The sequence below is a fragment of the Lactuca virosa genome, chromosome 6, assembly GCF_052849685.1.
Source record: "Lactuca virosa cultivar CGN04683 chromosome 6, Lactuca_virosa_CGN04683_v6, whole genome shotgun sequence".
In the NCBI taxonomy this organism is placed as follows: domain Eukaryota; kingdom Viridiplantae; phylum Streptophyta; class Magnoliopsida; order Asterales; family Asteraceae; genus Lactuca; species Lactuca virosa.
This window is the reverse complement of record NC_136431.1, coordinates 60,556,633-60,576,981: the sequence shown is the minus strand read 5'-3', so window position 1 is coordinate 60,576,981 and position 20,349 is coordinate 60,556,633. Positions and strand designations below refer to the sequence as shown.

The window sequence follows — 20,349 nt, the reverse complement described above, 5'->3', positions numbered from 1 at the left end:
ACATTGGAACCATAAACCACAGCCCAGAACAACTCCTTGAGGAGAGTAAGGAGGGAAGGTCAATCAAAACCCCTAATGGAACATGCATACAATGAAAAACCTCTGTAGTAGGGAGAAAGCAGATGGATAGGATCGAATGGAGCCCTTCTTTAAGTGTACACTCTTATCATGAAAGTTGCGTGATCTCACGTTTGACGGTTGCTCTCATGTGTGATTGGGTTTCATCGCTCTTGCACCATTATAGGAATGATTTTACTTAGTGTTGGCCCGAACCTCCCATAGTATCCGAGTCGACAGATTCCCTAACATCACCAATTTGTGAAAAAACAACTCGATCTATATACAATAAAACATACCTATCTAAATGAATATTAATCGCCGGGTGACCACAATGTAAGAAAACTTGTTCAATAATTGAACCGATCACCCATCTAAAATGTTCGCAACTTAAAATCACTTATTTAAGCTCCTCTTTTCTGATTTGACCTTTTTTTTTGAGAAATAATGCTTGAAGGTAATGTTGCAACATAACAAAATTTTTACCAAAAAATCTTTTGATTCGAGATTTTGTTCCAAAGGTATGTAAGTGGAACCGAAAGATAGTAATCCGAATGCTCTAAGTGTGATCCTCTCAGCGGCATGGACCAAATATGGATTCTACTCGAGGACAAACACTAGTGCTTCATCCTAACGATTCAAAAATGATCAAGTGTGATCCTCTCAGCTGCATGGACCGCATGGTAAAAACATCCATTGCTATAGTATTTCCAACAGTTGTTAGTATTGCATGCATAATTCTTCATGAAAACTGCCCTGACAATGATCACTTACCCCTTTAAGGTCTAACAGTTGATCCCAAGTATGAAGTCCCAAAATGCGGCCTAGCGGTCATGGTTCGATGTGTGAGATAACAAACAAGATCTAGACCAATAGTGATACAGTAACTATAAACTTGTTCCATGGTATCCAGGAAGGCGGGGGGGGGGGGGGGGGGTTGAGAATAAACAAATAAGGGTAGAAATAACCTAAATCAAAATCATTAAAGACTAATATGGTATGCCTAACCTAAATAAAATGCATGAAAAAGAAAAAAGTAAAGAGAATACCCCACCCCAAGCTTAAGAACAAGCATCGTCCTCAATGCTTAAGGTAAGGGTAGAAATAACCTAAATCAGAGAGTCAGGAGGAGCAGGGGGATGTTGATCAAAGTGTCCCTCCCTGTTGTACCAGTCCTACATCTATTGGTTTTGAAGGAAAAGCTTATTAAAGTTTTCAAAAAAAAAAACCAGACGGGGAAGATTGTGGAAGCTGTGAGGATGAAGGCTCGGCGTCCATGGATACGAGTTCGCCATCAGAGTCGGTGTCGGGAGCAGAAATGGGTGGATTGCAAGTCGTGTCACGAACGAATAAGCATGAGTCACTATCGTGATTGTCGTAAGCATCCATAATAGGCGCCGGAAGCACACAATGTTTTTTAGAGTTGGTGGTGGCCTAATAGTATCGATTTGGAGAATGTGGACTGATTTGACACATCTTGATTAAACAGGGTATGTCCAATAAACCAGAGCCGCGTAGCGGAGAGTAGGGTGGTGAAGTATTGCCATGATTGACACTGTTTCTATATTGGTGATCATACCACCAATTGATCTTTGCCCGATAGGAGGTCGGCCAAATTACAAAAAATTGAATTCTTTTTCCTTTGGTGTATGACCTAAAGGAATGGCGCGTAGCGGAGAGTAGGGTGGTGAAGTATTGCCATGATTGACACTGTTTCTATATTGGTGATCATACCACCAATTTAGATATCACCTACTAGCCGTGCCCTGGTCTCGAAGAACTTCTGGAAGAAATAGGATGAGAAGTCGGGGCGAGGCCATTCCTTTAGGTCATACACCAAAGGAAAAAGAATTCAATTTTTTGTAATTTGGCCGACCTCCTATCGGGCAAAGATCAATAAAAAAATGCGATGAACGAGCCAGAGGTAAGGGTGAATGATATGGTTGACTCGATCCCAACCCAATGTGAAAGATGATCCATTTGTGATTTCATCCTAAAAACATCCTCTTCAAACTCGCTCGGGTATGGCATGGTGCAAAAGTGAGTATCCTGCCTAGGAGTTCTCATGATGGTGTTCACGTTTTCAAAAGAGACATCAAATGATTGGCCAAGAATTTGAATTTGGGTTGTTTTCTCATCGTTGTCACGACTCATGGAAACAAGGAACTCACGAGTAGGGCACTCAAAGGTCTTGGCATAGAGAAATAGGAAGTTTCCCCAACTAGTGTTTTCAAGCAATATGGTGACACCATTCAACACCCCTAATGACGAAAACCTGTCGTGAGAAATGAATCTTGATGATTTGATTTTTCTTTCAAAAAGGGCTTGATAGGCTTCACGATGTTGCTTGTTACAGAATTTTGAGCCACTAGATTCTTTTCCCGACCCTTTATTCGTGTTAGACACGGGTGCTTGCGAGATGTCGACATATGAAAAGGATTTCTACAAGCGATTTATACAAGCCAAAACAAGCCTATCTGTGATCCAAGGCAAACAATCACAAACCGCCAATGAAATAGACAAGATATACCAAATTCCTAAGTGTTAGAACAATAAAATGGATATTTCAATATAAGAGCATGAAAAGGAATGAATATACCAAATCCATTGTGAGCTCGAATTCAGAATTTTGAAACCCGCTTGGAATCTGAAAAGTGCACTAAAATCAACAGCCCCAAGCTTGAGTCTTGCTTAAAGGTAGAATATAACGAGTTCTCCATTAAAACCTGAGATTTACGATAAAATTTTTTGGTGAATTTTCGAAAAACTTTTCAGTGAGGCTCGTAGAGGAAGGTGAGTAGAGCACAACTCCGGTTTTAGAATCGGAATGGCGGCCGGAGGTGGCCAAAAAATGGCCGAGAAGGCGGCGAAGGGTGGTGGTTGACGATGGCAGCTCCAGTCACGGATCGGGGGATTTTTTTACCGGGGTTTGTAGAGGAGAAGAAATGAAGAAGATTGGCGATGATTTCGTGAAAATCCGACTGGTAAAACTCCGACAAATCACGTTTTTCCGACCAAATGGGTTGTGGAGGATGGTGCGATGAGAGAGAGTGGAGGTGGAGGGTAGGGCCGGATGTTGGAGTGTTAGATTTCTTGAGGGAGGGATTCATGAACCGATTACGTGAAACCGGTCAAGGGAATCAAGGCTTGGTTAACAGGTCAAACAGGCAGTCAAGGTAGCGTCATATGAGTCAACGCGGGCACGGGAGCTGGACGCATGCATGATGATCTGGACACGGTCTCGACATATTTTAACTTGGAATGGCGTGCGGTCACATGACCTGGGTTGAAGACTCTACTAGTGCTCCTGTTTGATATACACAACGTGAAGACCAAAATGAAGGCGTGCTCTCGAGCAACACCCTACGCGGCCTTGTTGTTTTTCACGTGGGCTTGAGGGCTGCTTGCTCTCTTTTTCTCGAATCCCTGCTTGCTTCATGCGGCATATAGAAAATATTTAAGTGCGACCTCACAAGCTGAACAAACAAACTCAAAAACTGGATTTTCCAAAAAAATATTTTAATCCCGGGCTGAATCCCGACGAGTTCCTGTTTGAAAATATCAACACAAATGGGACTCCGAACACGGGAAAAACTTGATATAAAGAAAGCACTTTTAAAATCTTCAAAAATATTTAAAAATCATTTTATTTGGTTTTAAAAACATGAAAGCACAATGCTTTCCAAAAATGTCATTCTTTAATGTCTTTGGCGAGACGGCTTCCAACTTTTGCTTTGGTATCCTGGGACATCCAAATGGATGATGTCTAGAATATTTGCATCGAAACCCTCATAGAAAGGCTTCAACCGACGTCCGTTGACCTTGAAGATTTGTCCCGTTTCTTCACTTTGAATCTCCACCGCTCCATGTTCAAAACCTTTTATCACAATGAAAGGTCCTATCCATCTTGATTTTAACTTGCCCGAAAATAAATTCAACCATGAATGGTAAAGTAAGACCTTGTGCCCCGGTTCAAAATGCTTTTGGGTGATGGACTTGTCATGGAAGAGCTTCGTTTTCTCTTTGTAAATTCTTGAGTTTTCATAGGGATCATTTCTTAATTCTTCTAACACTTGAAGTTGAAGCTTCCTATGTCTCCCCCCTTCATCAGTATTGAAATTGAATTGTTTGACCACCAAAAATGCACGGTGCTCTAGTTCCATTGGAAGATGACATGGCTTTCCAAAAATCAATCTAAATGGAGACATGCCTATCGGGGTCTTTAGGTGGATCGGTATGCCCATAACGCATCATCGAGCGTTAAACTCCAATCCTTTCTGGTTGGATTAATCTTTTTCTCAAGGATGGACGTGACGTCTCGGTTTGAAACCTCCACTTTCCCATTTGTTTGGGGGTGGTAGGCGGTAGAGACATGATGGGTAACATTGTACTTCTTTAATAGAACCTCCATCATCTTATTGAAAAAATGCGTCCCTCTATCACTAATCAAGGCCCTAGGCACACCAAATCTCACAAATATATTAGACTTAAAAAGCTCGATAACCGTTTTAGCATCATCTGATCTTGTGGATTTGGCCTCAACCCATTTAGAAACATAGTCAACCGCGAGGAAGATGTAAACGTTACCAAATGAGAGGGAAATGGGCCCATAAAATAATCCCCAATACGTCAAAAACTTCACAAACAAAGATTAGATTTTGTGGCATTTGATTCTTTTGAGAAGTATTCACCGTCCTTTGGCACCATTCATAACTTTTACAAAACAAATAGGAATCGCGTGTCATAGTTGGCAAAAATAAATCACATTTAAGAACTTTTTCTCAAAGTTTCATTAGGTCCAAAGTGTCCCCCAGAAGCAAATTCATGACAAAACTACAAAATGTATTGATGCTCTTGTTGGGGTACACATCTCCTAATGATTTGATCGGGACAATGTTTCCACAAATAAGGTTCATCCCACACATAGTATTTTGCATCACATTTTTAATTTATCTTTTTGAGAACGACTGAATGTGTCGGGATACCTTTTTGTGACCAACATGATACGATATTGGCATACCAAGGAATAGATTGAGTAAGGAAAAAGAGATGCTCATTCGGAAACTCGTCCTACAAAGGGAGAGGAGTTTCATTTGAAATGATCCATCTTAGATAGTCGGCAACAAGGTTTTCACATCAGCTCTTGTCTTGAATTTCCAAATCAAATTCTTGGAATAATAAGATCCGCCGGATGAGTCTTGGCTTTGCATCTTTCTTTGTCATCAACTACTTGAGAGTCGCATGATCTGAATACATTATGAATTTGGTACCAAGTAGATATTACCTAAACTTCTCCAAAGCGAACACTATGTCCAATAGCTCCTTCTCCGTGGTAGAGTAGTTGCTTTGAGAATTGTCTAGTGTCCTTGATGCATAATATATAACATGAGAGGCTCTTTCATTCTTTTGACCCAAAACAAAGCCTATAGAATAGTTGTTTGCATCACACATGATATCAAAGGGGAGATCCCAATTTGGTGCTTGTATGATGGAGGTGGATGTAAGCAACTCTTTGAGCTTGTCAAAAGCCTCTTTGCACGCCTCATTGAACTCGAAATCAACCTCCTTTTGCAAGAGTATGCACATTAGTCTTGTTATATTTGAAAAGTCTTTGATGAACCTTCGATAGAAACCCGCATGACCTTAAAAATAACGAAATTCCTGAACACAAGTTGGGTAAGGTAAGCTTTGAATAACATCAATTTTTTGCTTTATCTACCTCGATTCCTTTCTTTGACATAATGCGACCTAGAATAAGACTTTGACTCACCATAAAATAGCTTTTTAAAAAAAAAATTAGAAACAAATTTGTTTCAATGCATCTTTTCAAAATCTTTGTGAGGTTAGTCAAACACTCTTGAAAGAAGTTTCGTATACCTTAAAATCATCCATAAAAACTTCAATTATGTTTTCGACATATTTCGAGAAAATGCTAACCATATAACATTGGAAAGTAGACGGGGAATTACAAAACCCAAATGGAATTCTACAGTATACAAAAGTGCCAAATGGACATGTAAAGGTTGTCTTTTCTTGGTCTTCCTATGCCACCGACATTTGGTGAAAACCGAAATACCCTTCTAGAAAACAATAATGAGATTTCCCGGCTAACCTTTCTAACATTTGATCAACAAAATGTAATGGGTAATGGTCTTTTCTCATACTTGCATTAAGCTTTCGGTAGTCAATACATACCCTCCACCCGCTTTGCACAAAGGGTGGGAACCATAATACCTTTGTTGTTCTCAACCACCGTGATTCCCGTCTTCTTTGGTACCACTTGCATCGGGCTCACCCACTTGCTATCCAAGATTGGATAGATCATCCCCGCATCAAGAAGCTTCAATATGTCTTTCTTTATAACTTCCATTATGGGCGGATTCAATCTTGTTTGTGCATCCTGGCTTGGCTTACACTTATCCTCTATCAAAATCTTATGCATACAAGTGGAATGGCTCAATCCTTTAATATACACAATCGTCCAAGCTATGGATTCTTTGTGTTCCTTCAACACTTTGAGGATTTGCTCTTCTTCAAATTCAGTTAAGTGAGTAGAAGTGATAATCGAAAGAGTCTCATTCTTTCCCAAGTAAGCATATTTCAAGTGTTGAGGTAAGAATTTCAATTGCAATTCCGGTGGTTGAACAATGGAATGTGGCAACTTTGTGTGAGTTTAAGGCAACTCAATTTGCTTGACATCGAACTGTGTAGTTTTCTTGACCTACAAATTGTTAACCAACTTTTCAACTTCCGAATATAGAGAATAGAGCTTCAATTTCTTAGCTAGTTTCCTACAATCAAACCATTTTCTTAGAATCATCTCCAACATGTCACCATTTGTCAACTTAAATAACTCTTGGGTTAGTTGTTCAACAACATCAACAAAATACAAATATGAGACGTCACTAGGATATCTCATAGCATCATAAATATAAAAGCTTATTGTTTCACCATCAAATTCCATTGTTAAATTACCCGTATACATATCAATCTTTGTCCTAGCTATTTTCAAAAACAATCTTCCAAGCAAGATTAGAGCTGATTTGGAAGAAACTTGTTCCTCTAAATCAATCATATAGAAATTCACCGGGAAGACCATATGTTTCACTTGCACCAAAACATCTTCTAAGACACCCCTAGGAAAAATACTTGATTTATCCGCAAGTGAAATTATGACACCCATTTCATTTAAAGTATCAACATTTAGCAATTCATATACCGAATAGGGCATTAAATTAATAGAAGCACCAAGATCAAGCATGACACTACTAAATATAATATCCCCTATTTTGCAAGGAACCGTAAACATTCCAGGGTCTTTGCATTTAGGTGGGAGTTTTCTTTGTAAAACCACGGATGCCTTTTCATTTATTGAAATATTTTCATCCCCTTTCAATTTTCTCTTATTTGTGCAAAGTTATTTCAAAAAATTTGCATATTAAGGGTTTGCTTGATTGCATCAAGTAATGGGATGTTTACCTCCACCTTTCGGAAGGTGTCAAAGATCTCTTTCTCCTCTACATTATTCTTTGAAGTTGCAAGTCGGGAGGGGAATGGTGGTTGATTGGATATTGGATTGACTAGAGGGGTATTCTTCCTTGGAGCTCCGGTTTGTGCATCATTCTTGATAATAGAATCTTCAATGGGAGTGATCTCTATTTCTTCCTCATATTCCTTTGATTTATTCTTTGAGCTACTCTCTCCGGTTTGTTTACCACTTCTCAAGGTCACCACATTGACATTTGGGTTCTTTTCGGTTTGAGAATGTAGTTTTCCATGGAACTCCAACTTGCTTAAGGATGTGACTATATCTCCCACTTGGGATTCAAGGTTGGAGATAATAGTTCTTGAATCTTTTTAGAATTATTGGGTGCTAGTGGAAAGAGACTTGATAATGTCTTCAAGAGACATTCTAGAGCTACTGGTTTGGGGTGGAGGAAGTTGTTGGTGGTGATGTAGGGGGGGGGGTATGGTTTGGATTTATAGTGCGCTTATGGATGTTGATAACGGGGTTGTTGTGGTGGGTAAGAAAGTCTAACCAATGCATTTTGAGGCAATGGTCTTGGGTTGTAGCTCATATTGGGATTTGTCTTCCAACTTGAATTGTAAGCATTTTGATAACCGAATGACTTGTTGTGGCAGTTTTGAAATTCTCCCTTGGAATTTACATGTTCCACATCTTCTTGAAGAATGGGACACATATCTGTGGGATGTCCCATTATTGCACATATTCCACAAACCATCACTTGTGGATTTTGTCCCATGGATAGCTTTTGAACAACGGTTGTTAAATCTTTTAGTTGTGCTTCTATACTTGATGTGACTACTTCATTGACTTTTTAATGCACGTCTATCTTCATGTCTTGGTGGGGGTCAAAGTGTTGAGAATCGACGGTTATGGTATTGAAGAGTCATCTTGTTTGTTGAGGAGTTTTGCTAAAGACATCTCCACCACTTGAAGCATCAACTGGCCTTCTCTCCATTGGCAATAAACCTTCATAGTAGTGTTGGATGAGAAGTTGTTCCAGAATTTGGTGTTGTGGGCAACTCAAACACAAACTATTGAATCTCTACCAATAATCATGGAAAGTCTCATTTTGACCTTGGCAGATTACACAAATCTCATTTCTAAGACTTGAGAATCTTGAGGCAGGATAGAACTTATCAAGGAAAGCTCTTGCTATGTTGGTCCATGAGTTGATCGACCCCGATGGAATATAAAGTAGCCAATCTTTTGCTCTCTCGCCCAATAAGAAGGGGAATGCCCTTACCTTGATTTGGTCATCGGTTGACCCTTGTGGTTTCATGCTAGTGCAAATGATATGGAACATATTCAAGTGCTTATGAGGGTCTTCATTTTCTAATCCACGAAAAGTTGGAAGGTGATGTACTAAGCTTGACTTCAATTCCGAGCCTCCTTCCAAAACAGGGTAATTGATACTGTTTGGGGTTTGTGTGACATCAGTTTCCATTATTTATCTCTAGGTTCTCTTGGGATCTTCTTCTCCTTTTCCCATTGGATTTGGTTTATGATGGGTGGATTTTTTTGTAGGGGTGGTGTTTTGGGAATCTCTTGGCGAGGGTCGGGGATAGAATCAGGATCTGCTTCGTTATCGGTGTCACTAGAGGAACCGGTTTCAACCTCCGGGTCCACGTTAGGGTTAGAAGTTTGACGCCGTTCTATTCTCATTTCCTTCGCAAAATGCCTTGCTTCTTTTTCAATTTCCGGATTGTAGATCAAAGTACCTATACGTTAGTATCTGGGCATAGAGAAACAAATGGATTAAACGGCGCCAAAATTTGGTGGTTGTCGAGGCCAAAAAAATAAATAACCCTAAATCTTGTACACTAAAATAGTGTATAGTGGTAAAGGGTCGAATCCATGGAGATTGGTTCAATTTGTTACTCAATATAAATCTCTTTGTAAGATACTTATGAAATGACAATAAAAGTAAAATGGGAGTTTTAGTCTTTTGATACTTTTAAAGAAACTAAAATTGCACTATGATTTGGGAATTTAAAGTAAACAAGTAAGGAGTTTGATTTAAATCAAGAAGAGAAAGATGGTTGATATTTATATTCACCACATTGACAATTAGTTAACTTATCATTAGATATTATGATGCAATACTTGTGATTTCATTTAACTTGGCTATAACAACTTATAAGCATAAGTCACCTCAACTCTTATTTGTTATTAAAATAGTCAGAGAAGCTCATAACACATTTCCTTAATCAAAGTCACAAAGTTAATGAAGCATGTAATTTTGAAAATCAATTAGCATTAAGTTTAAAGAGTCACCAAGTCCACAAGGTAATCAAATGCTTACATTACTGTTATGGAGGAAGTATTTCCATGGCCTATTTGAAATAAAAACAAACATATAAACCATTTGTTGCTTGCTAATTTGAAGATATATTACTTAACCAAGAAATTAGCCAACTAATTAAACTTACATTCATCTAAACTCATGATTAAAGATAAACAAACATAAAAAGATGTTTAACTAGAAAGTACTTCCATAAAATTCAAACACAAGTTCATAAAAAATCTTCAAAATAACTAATCATCCATGGATTAAACCAACATCAACCAAAATGAACTTAGCCCAACATGGTTAAGCTTAAACAAAAGAGAAAGAGTTCAGAAATACCAAACATTCAACAAGAATCTAGATGAAAATATGATGATTTATTCAAGTTCTTCCCACCTTCAAGAGCTCAAAAACCCTAGAGAAACTGCTCAAAAACTTGATCTAAGAATGACCCAAAAGCTCCCACCAAACTACTTCAAATAGCCATAAAAGTTGAAAACCCAAAATTACCCCTGCAGGAGCCACGCGGCCGCATGAGCTGCAGTGTAAAATCTCACACGACCTCGTGAGATGTGCTGATCGAGGAAACTTTAGTTGTCCACCTTTCCTCTTTGGTCCATTTTGGTCGTCTTGATTTGACTTTGTTGACTGATTCAAAAGGCTTTAATTTAAGTACCAAGTAGCCCAAAACTAGTAGATATAAGCCCAAGTGTTTCATAACCCAAAAATCATCCAAAGATCCATGATTTTCTTAGCCCAAAAATTCCATCTTTTAATACACCAAGCTCAAGTTTCTTCCATATAATCTTCAAACTAAGCTCCAATAACATCAATCTTCAACTCAAATCTCTTATATAAGCTCTAACAATCCCGATCGTTCGTTTGAACTTCGTTTGTCTTCAGAATCTCCATCCATGCCCCGCTCCATTTCTCCAAATATCTGCAATAAAGCTCAAAAACTCGAAAGTACCCGATATAGATATAAAATAATAAAAAGGAAAAAATATGCATGAAGATTAACTAAAAATAAAATAAAATATGCTAAAATAAAGTATCAAAAGAGGTAAATAAAATGAAGGTATCATAGCCAGTTGTCCTTGCTGAGACAACAAAGATAGAGTTCAGATGTGCTTGTGCTGCTCAGGTTGGATGTCAGTTGTAGGGTTGGTTAGCTCGTTGGCTTAATTACTGTTGATAGTAGGATAGGAGCTGTTGTGATCCATCAACTTATGGGTGTGAATGGTACATTTTCATATTGATTTGTTCAACTGTTAGGATTGTTCGAAGGTATTCGAGTTGTATCAGTCGCTGATGCTTTGAGTACATCGATCTTTCGGCAAGTATGGAGCAGTGGACATTTAAATTGCAAGTTAGGGTGTCGGGAAAACGTTATTCAGTTTAGGGAGTTCTATTGATAAGTTGTTTTTATAAAGGATCTGTTTGGTTTCTTAAGATTGGGATATTGCTTTGGGTGGAGAAGGTTTATGGTTGGGTTGGTCATTGATATAGGTTATGATCACAAGTTGGAATCTTGGAGTTTTGTCGCTATGGATAACGATCATACAGTAAAGCCTTTTGGAAATTGTTCGAGTAATCTGGTCCCTCTTATGTCCGGTAATGATAGGATCGGGTGTCAAGGACCAACTGGGTGACATTCTAGGTTGATTAGGAAATTTAAATGGTTATGAAGTTGTCAGATCATAGCATGTTCCAAGTGGGGGAGACTCGTTTGTGATTAATGGAAATATTTCCAAGTGCGGTTCAACTTGGAATATCATAACCAAGGATGGGTGAGTAGCCGGTTAGGTCGGGGTACGAGTCAAGGATTATGCAAGGGATAATGTCAGTGGTCAATGTAATCAGGGAAGAAAAAGTTGAAGATTCAGAATTATCTCATTTGAGGACATGAAGCAGCGGCAGGGGCACATGTTAAATTCGTGGCCAGATTCAGCTTGAGGGTTGTGTTAAAACCTCTTTGAATGTTATTGTTTGATAAAGGCTTCGGGGTTTGAAGCATGAACCAAACACCTGCTTAGGGTTTAGCAGGATGGGGGATTCGAATCGTAATGATCTTTGTTTAAGTATTCTTATGGGTAGTTTGCAAGACCATGGGCTGAGCCCATGACCGTTGTGGAAGTGTTGTAGGACTGCGGGGTAGGCGTAGCATTCACTAGGTTGGTAGGCACTTGTGAAAGTGTTGTAAGAATGCAGAGTAGCCGTAGCATTCACTAGGTTGGTAGGCAGTTATGAAAGTGTTCTAAGACCGCCGGGTAGTTGTAGCATTCACTAGGTTGGTAGGTAGTTGTGAAAGTGTTGTAAGACTGCGGGGTAGCTGTAGTTTTCACTAGGTTGGTAGGTAGTCGTGGAAGTGTTGTAAGACTGCAGGGTAGACGTAGCATTCACTAGGTTAGTAGGCAGTTATGGAAGTGTTGTAGGTCTACGGGGAACCGTAGCATTCACTAGATTGATAGACGGAAATGGAAGTTTTGTAAGTCTACGACTTGGCTCATAACATTCTATAAGGTGAGTTAGACCATCAAATTAATGGTTATAAGGCTGTTAGGAGATCACAACCATCGTACGGGCTGAGGCGGGTTTGTTATTATTGTTTTGTCGCTCCGTGTTAAGGCAGAAGGGCAGTTAGAGCCGTATCGGTGGTTGGACTAGTATAGCCCTTGGTTGAGGGTGATGTCGGTTTGGTTATATTATAAGAAACTCCCAAATTTTGAGCAATTTGATGGTAGCCCACCTTCTTTCTCTTACGCCACAATAAACCCGTAACCAAAATCTAGCATACTTGCATCGCAAATCCCTCGGATCCATTGAGCTGAAACCATAAAGGTGAATCGACTGATGATCCTTTAATCAAAATTCCCAGTTCTCCCCCACTTAGGATTCGAACCATCATCAACTCACACTTACCGCACGATAGCCTCACAAAGACATAACCAGATACATACCGCCTTTGACTCTCAGAATGCAACATAGCATATGATGATTCATTCGAATAATGACCAAACAATCATAAAGAAACCCCGAACCTCAGATGGAGACCTCAGAAACTCTTCCAACATCGTTTCCTCAATATTAGTGAAATTGATCATAATACCATTGGATTGACGAGGCACCTTACACACAGAACTTTGTGCAACCAAAACTTTCATTAGAAGAATTTATCCACAACCTCATCATCCTATGAAGCTTCAAGAATCCCTTACAGATACCCAAATAATAGCTCTGATAAACTCAACATATCAATAGAACTCCCCTTCCGAATTAGAACATATCGATACTCCTTGGATATGCCCGATCTTCTCAAAACTATGCCACATATCCGACTCGTGACATGGTCTTCACCTAGGCCAGCGAACCAAAAGAAGAGTTGAGCCTCGAACATTCCCTTGATGAAAAATGGAAACATTTCACCACAAATATAACGATACCCCCATGCGAAAAAAACCGATGCAGAGAACATCCTCCCTTTCTTATATCTATTGATTGACACACATTCGATCCCTTCCCCCCTCAATGCGTGAGGCTGGAAGAACATAATCCCATCGTAGCGAATGACGACCTAATCCATCGACCGACCATCCATCCATAGGGTGCAACCCTCGAGTTGATCATCACATTCGCCTCCTACATGAGTCCGAACACTCAATCTGGAACTATTTTGAACAAGGTATTCGACACCTTAAGATCAACTAACTCATACAAATATGTACTTTTCATATCCAACTGCCATGGCCACTAAGGCCCGAAAAATACTAGACTCATTTTCATCCTGGACAATCATAACTGGAATATTGTAAATATGGAAACAATACAATGAATCATGGTGCCAAACCATGTTATCTATCCTCAACCGCCTCCTTAGTACCCCCGTTATTTTCCTCGATTTGAGTATAAATCTTGTCTTTCCAGTAGTACAGGCCCAATACTACCTTCCACACCTATCTATACTTTCCTTAATAATTATTTTGGACCCTTTAAGTCGTTTCTCTATGGCCATTCTCTTAGATCGTTACGCTAAACAGTGTACTAAGGTACTTCCTAGGCTCTCCTTGGATTCCACATCCCATATATGCACATTCTAACACTGTTTCTATTCCACCAGGAACCCTACCTCACCTTACTCTCATCCGCAAAGGAAACTTGTAGCAATTTCAATTAACTATCTTACGAATACAATTACATGCAATAAAGATTAAACAATCTTTCGACTGAAAGATCCCGCCCTACAACGGTTGGACTCAAACAAGAGTTGCATAGTAGATCCGAATCAAACAATCTAAAATTATTTAATCTTTGTGGCATGCAACCAAATATATTCTCTTAGTAGTTAATTAGCATCAATATAGGTCTCACATAGCACAAAGCAAGTAATATTCGAGCAGCGAAAACTGACTGGCAATAAGGAATCATAAAGATCAGACAATGCTCACATGCAATTCTTGAAGATCCTTAGTCTACTCACTATCAGGCAACTCTACCATTTCACAAATTAGGCATACAAAGACATCTCTCCTAATCAGACATTCTAGCATGCAACCCTGATTAGATCCTTATTCTAACTTCTAGTATGGATATTATACTATAGAAAATATAACATATCAACATGTATGAGTATTTTGGGAATCACTTACTTGAGCCCAACTGATTGCATGAATCACACCCCCTTTCATTTATAAAAACCTTCTTAGGAAATCGTTTTCTTTTAAAAGATCTTATCAATTCCTCAGTTTTAGTTTAGACACACTCGAGAGTGTGTCCAAAACCCTTAAACCAAGGCTCTGATACCAACTTGTAACATCCCAAATTTCAAACCAAAATTTTCATTTAAAATAAAAGCATTTGTTCCAATTACAACATCAGGGATCTAATAAAACCATTAGATTCCAAAACATTTATCAGAGTATCAACAGAAGAGTTGTTAAGTGTGGAAATGTCCAATGGATGCGATGCAATCAAGTCGCACCCTTCCTTCGGTATAAGAAAAACCTGAAATATTTTAAACATAAATTGTAAGCACAAAGCTTAGTGAGTTCCCCCAAAATACCACATACCATACATACATCGGCCCTCGCCCAACATAACGGGCCCCACCTATAAACAGGCCCCACCCAACATACAAACGGGCCCTGCCCAACATACAATTCAAGAGTCACAAAGACAGCTAGCATCCTACATAGTATAGTGAAAAGACTCACGTGAACTACTCAACAGAAGTTCAACAACTACCTTAGCAACAGAACAGCCAACCCAAGCTTCCTAAATCCAAACTGAGACCAATCCTTAGTAAAATACTCAGTTATACCCAAGTTTGACCAAAAGTCAAACTGATCAAAAAGTTAACGATTAAAGTCAACTCAGATGACCCCCACATCGTGACAATTCCTTTTCCACATCGTGGACACGTCTAGAGAAAACAGACGCATTACAGCGCACCACCACGTCGTGGTTTCGGTCAGAAAGATTTTTCTTCATTAAGAGCTTACCCTTAAATTCCAAAACTCATATCATCAGATTTGGTTCCTAATAACTTTATAATGGATAAAGTTTCCAACTTTATCCATTAGGATGGTCCAAACAACGAAGATCTAGTCTCTAAGTCTTAAAGGGACAAATAATGCATCTTTCTCAACTTAATCCATTAAGTCAAAGTCTCCAACCTTTAGATATGAATCAACATGATGTTTAGCTGCATAAAGTTTCCAACTTTATCCATAATAATATCTCAAACTTTCCAGATCTAAACTTTAATACACCAAAATGACCTAAATGACCAAGATAACTTGCATGGATAAAAGGGAAGACAAAAGATCATAACTTTCCTAGTCCACGTGTAACATCCGGATTCCCAGGTATGTCATTTTAAGTACATATTTTTGAGGATCATTGACCTACTCGACGAGTTGGCGCTATAACTCGCCAAGTAGAGTCGGGATGGCCACGTGGGTTTAATGATCTACTCGACGAGTCCGGATGTAGACTCGTCGAGTAGGCGCTGTGAGTTGAAACCCTAAATCCCCAGGTTTGGGGCCTATGTAAGGATAAGTATAGCCTCATTTGCGGCTCTCCATCTGTCTCGTTTCACTGAGAGAAATCTTAATCGCCCCCTTGAGCTATAGAGAGAGTTTTGAGCCATTGTTTGAGATCTTGGTGCATTTTGGTAGAGAGAAAGAGGATTCCAAGCAAGGATTGTGAAGAAGTTGCTAGATCTGCTGCTTAGTCATCCAGGAGCTTCTATTCAAGGTATAAAGTTCGTACCTTTCTCTCTTGTATGGATAGATCTCATGGTTTTAGAGTTAGGGCTCCATTTCCATCTTATTTTGGGGACCTTGAAGGTTTTGAGCACCTTCATTGAAGTAGACATCAGATCCGGACCTAGTGAGGTCCCTAAAGTCGAAAGTCCCCTCTTTATTCAGCCATGACAACCCCTTGAATGAGAGACTTCTTCTCAAGCTTGTTCTTGGCATTTTTAGCCCTTAGTGCTATGCATGAACGTAAAGCTCGAGGCTTTACGTGATATTCAGGCCTTGGGAGCTTAGATCTAGGGTGTGAGAGAGTTTTCTGCCTTGAAATCTTCTGAATACAAGTTGAGACCGAACGGACTCGCGAGTTGATGAGCCGAATCGACGAGTCGCTTAGGGTTTTGTCCCGATGAACTGAGTCAGACGGTGACCCGTCGAGTTAGGGGTTAGCTCGTCGAGTTGGAGCTTGCTGGGGTTGCCATGAATCGACTGGACTCGACAAGTCTCCCGAGTGCACTCGACGAGTCTGGTCAAAGTTGGAACGTTGACTGGAGTTGACTTCTGTTGACTTTAGGGCTTGGTCAAAATGAGTAAAAGAGGTCAGGGAAGGGTAGAATGGTCTTCTACCCACTTTTCAGAGATAAGAGTAGAATATTAATTAGAAATATTAATTGTGATAGGCGGAGGCTAGACCGAGGATTTCGGGCACGAGACTTTTACTAGCTATCTTACGAGGTGAGTCTTCTCACTATACATTACCTAGAGTGATATCTATGTGCAGACCGGAGGGTCTTATGTGTTATGTGTTTACTTGAGATTATGTGCATTATGATTTATGTATGCTATGTGCTAACCAGACTGGACCGGAGGGTCCAACGATTTAGACCGAACCAGAGGGTCCAACGAGCTAGACCGGACCGGAGGGTCCAACGAGATACGAGACTGGAGGGTCCCACTGAGACACATTGACCAGAGGGTCTTACCGAGTTATAGCCTCGAGTGGCTTATGTGTTGAATGTGGTATTTTGGGGAACTCACTAAGCATTTATGCTTACCGTGTTATGTGATATGTGTTTCAGGTACTCCCGAGGATCGCGGGAAGGAGCCGGCATGATTTGTACACACTGGCAGAGGATTATGTTTTTGAGATTCTGGGATATGTTTTATTGTGATGAAATTTGATATATATGAGATTTTGAGAATATTATATGAGTTTTATTGTGTTTGAAAAATGAAAAATTGTTTTAAAATTTACGTCGTTACAAGTTGGTATCAGAGCCTTGGTTTGAGGTTCGGATACACCTTCGGGCATATCTGGACTCAAACTGAGGATTTGAGAAAAATTTTCAAAAAGAAACAATTTTTCTAAAAAGAGTAAAAGATTTCCAGAACGAGCGGAAAAGAGCAGTGTGTACAATCAGCCAGCACCCGAACGGTGATTTCCCAAAATACCCTTATGTTACGTGTTATGATATTATGTGATGTGTTATGCATGCTAGAGTAGGCTAGGCAATTCATATGTTAGGACTAGAGTGGCGTGATTTGTGATGCCTTAGCGTAGGAGTTTCTGCTGCTGTGATTGGTTTTGAGTGCACTTAGGTAGCAGAGAGTAGCTTATGAGAAGTCTGCTAGAGAGTAGGCTGGGTTCAGAGTGGTATAGAGTACTTGCGAGTTGGGATCTTAGGAGGAGGACTTGGGGTGGATACGGATACGATGTGGAAGGTAGTATTGGGCCGGTACTACTGAAAGCATCGGATCGGTAAGCATTCCAAGTAAGAATCCTCAGGGTGCTAAGGAACAAGTAGGATCGGTTGGCCGAGTGTGAGTAATTTCGGTCGAGTCTCTGATTATTTTATGTTGTGTTACAGAGGCATCATGGTGGTTACGTGCCACAACCCAGGAGGAAGTGGTACCAGTGATGAAGAGATTCGTAGGTTGATTCATGAGGAGGTGGCCGCAGCCATTCGAGCTGAGATTCCTGAGATGTTTGGGTCTATCAAGAACACGTTGATTGAGACATTTGATGAGCGGTATACCGCTCTTACCGAGGCTGCTGTTGCTGCAGCCACCGCAGTCGTCGCCGCTGCCAGGCCACAGGGGGGTGACTCGTTGCTGTACAGAGAGTTCAGCAACACGAAGCCACCAGAGTTTGATGGGACTCAGGACCCGCTAGCTGCGATGAGGTGGATCTCTGTCATTAAGGGGTGCTTCTACACATGTTCTTGTCCGGAGCATCTGAGGGTACGGTTCGCGCTGAACCAGCTTCGCTTGGGAGCGAAGTACTGGTGGAAGTTTGTGACAACTGACTTTACTACTGCAGAGCTTACTGCGGTGACTTGGGAGAGGTTCACCGCAATGTTTAGAGACGAGTACGTTCCCCCGGTGGAGAGGGAACGGTTGGACCAGGAGTTCTTGTCCCTCAAGCAGGGGATTGAGTCTGTGACTGTGATCACACGGATGTTTCATGAGAGGGCGTTGTTTTGCCCTGAGCACGTGTCTTCTGAGCAGGCACGTATGAGCCGATATCTGAGAATTCAGAGGAGAGACATTCAGGAGTTCGTGGCGAACTCGACATACCGAACATTTGCCGAGCTCCAGGCAAATGCTCGGAAGAGGGAGATTGAGCTAGAGACTCAGGCCAGGGAGGAGGCGAAGTCTCAGAGGAGGGATAGGCGGCCGAAACAGTCCCAGCCGGCGGCCAAGCGGGCAAAGCCCGCTGATTCGAGATCGGGAGGTCAGAAGGGCCACACTTGTGGGAAGTGCGGCAAGAGCCATGATGGGGTGTGCAGAGCAGGTGTGTGTTACAAGTGCGGGAAGGAGGGGCATATCACGACGGATTGCCCCAAGGGATTTTCGGTTTGCTTCCATTGCAACCAGACTGGCCATAGGAAGGCCGAGTGCCCGCAGCTGCTTCAGGGATCAGCGCAGGGATCTGCGCCTTCTTCTACTCGAGCGACAGAGAGTCGGCCCGTGAAGGCCGAGGCACCGAAGGCTCGCGGTAGAGCCTTCCAGTTGACAGCGGAGGAGGTCCACGCAGCACCTGATGTTGTGGCTGGTATGTGATCTTTTTCTTATTCTTTTGTTTATATATGGTGCTTATTTGTGATATGTTTAGGTACTTTTCTTGTGAGTTCTGTACCTGCTTTGGTGTTGTTTGACTCGGGTGCAAGTCGATCCTTCGTATCGTTAGCATTTAGTCGTCACATCAGTATCCGATGTGAGGCGTTGAGTCGACCTTTGAGAGTCTCCATAGCTGATGAGCATACTGTTTTGGCGACTGATGTGATCCGGGGATGTGTGCTTGAGATTTTTGGAGTCGAGTTTCTGATAGATTTGGTACCTATCGCGATGGGGGATGTCTGTGTCATCGTGGGCATGGACTGGTTGAGTCGATTCGGGGCTATGATCGACTGTGAGCGTCAATTAGTGACCATCTGGAACCCTAGTGGGGGAGTACTTATGGTATTCGGCGAGGGTACCCGATCTGGGTCAACATTTTGTTCGGCTGCTCGAGCGAGGCAGAGCTTGCAGCAGGATTGCATGGGTCTTTTGGCGTATGTGTCAGATACGCGGGATGTTACGGAGAGACCGAGTACTGTCGCTGAGGTTCTGGTGGTTAGCGAGTTTCAGGACGTTTTCCCCGAGGAGTTACCGGGTGTGCCTCCCGAGAGGCAGGTGGAGTTTCCTATTGATTTACTTCCGGGGGCGGCACCTATCGCCAATGCGCCCTATCGCCTTGCGCCGCCAGAGATGCAGGAGTTATTCTCACAGCTCCAGGAGCTGTTGGGAAAGGGATTTATCTGGCCGAGTAGCTCGCCTTGGGGAGTACCAATCCTTTTTGTCAAGAAAAAGGATGGCTCGCACCGGATGTGCATTGATTACCGGGAGTTGAACAAGCTGGCGGTCAAGAACCGTTATCCACTCCCGGGGATCGACGATCTGTTCGATCAGTTGCAGGGTGCATCTTGGTTTTCCAAGATTGATTTGAGGTCTGGTTATCACCAGATGAGGGTTCGTGAGGAGGATATTCAGAAGACAACATTTAGAACTCATTATGGGTATTTAGAGTTCGTGGTGATGCCTTTTGGGCTCACCATTGCACCAGTAGCGTTCATGGATCTCATGAACCGGGTATGCAGGCCTATGTTGGATCGTTCGGTGATCGTGTTCATCGACGATATATTGGTGTATTCGAGGTCTAGAGAGCAGCATGAGGAGCATTT

General features: G+C 41.2%; 2 protein-coding genes across 2 annotated transcripts; both read right to left on the bottom strand.

Annotated features, from left to right (window-relative positions):
• Positions 1–3,755: 3,755 nt before the first annotated feature.
• On the bottom strand, positions 3,756–4,265 carry LOC145121573 (uncharacterized). The gene has a single exon (XM_079057297.1). It carries the CDS (start codon positions 4,263–4,265, stop codon positions 3,756–3,758), a length of 510 nt encoding a protein of 169 aa, XP_078913423.1.
• A 14-nt stretch (positions 4,266–4,279) lies between these two features.
• LOC145121572 (uncharacterized) lies at positions 4,280–8,276 on the bottom strand. The gene is made up of 9 exons (XM_079057296.1): positions 8,066–8,276; positions 7,537–7,910; positions 6,794–7,459; positions 6,292–6,718; positions 6,170–6,173; positions 5,777–5,837; positions 5,342–5,622; positions 5,043–5,127; positions 4,280–4,693 (listed from the first exon to the last, which is right to left on the bottom strand). Exons 1-9 carry the CDS (start codon positions 8,274–8,276, stop codon positions 4,280–4,282), a joined length of 2,523 nt encoding a protein of 840 aa, XP_078913422.1.
• Positions 8,277–20,349: the final 12,073 nt, after the last annotated feature.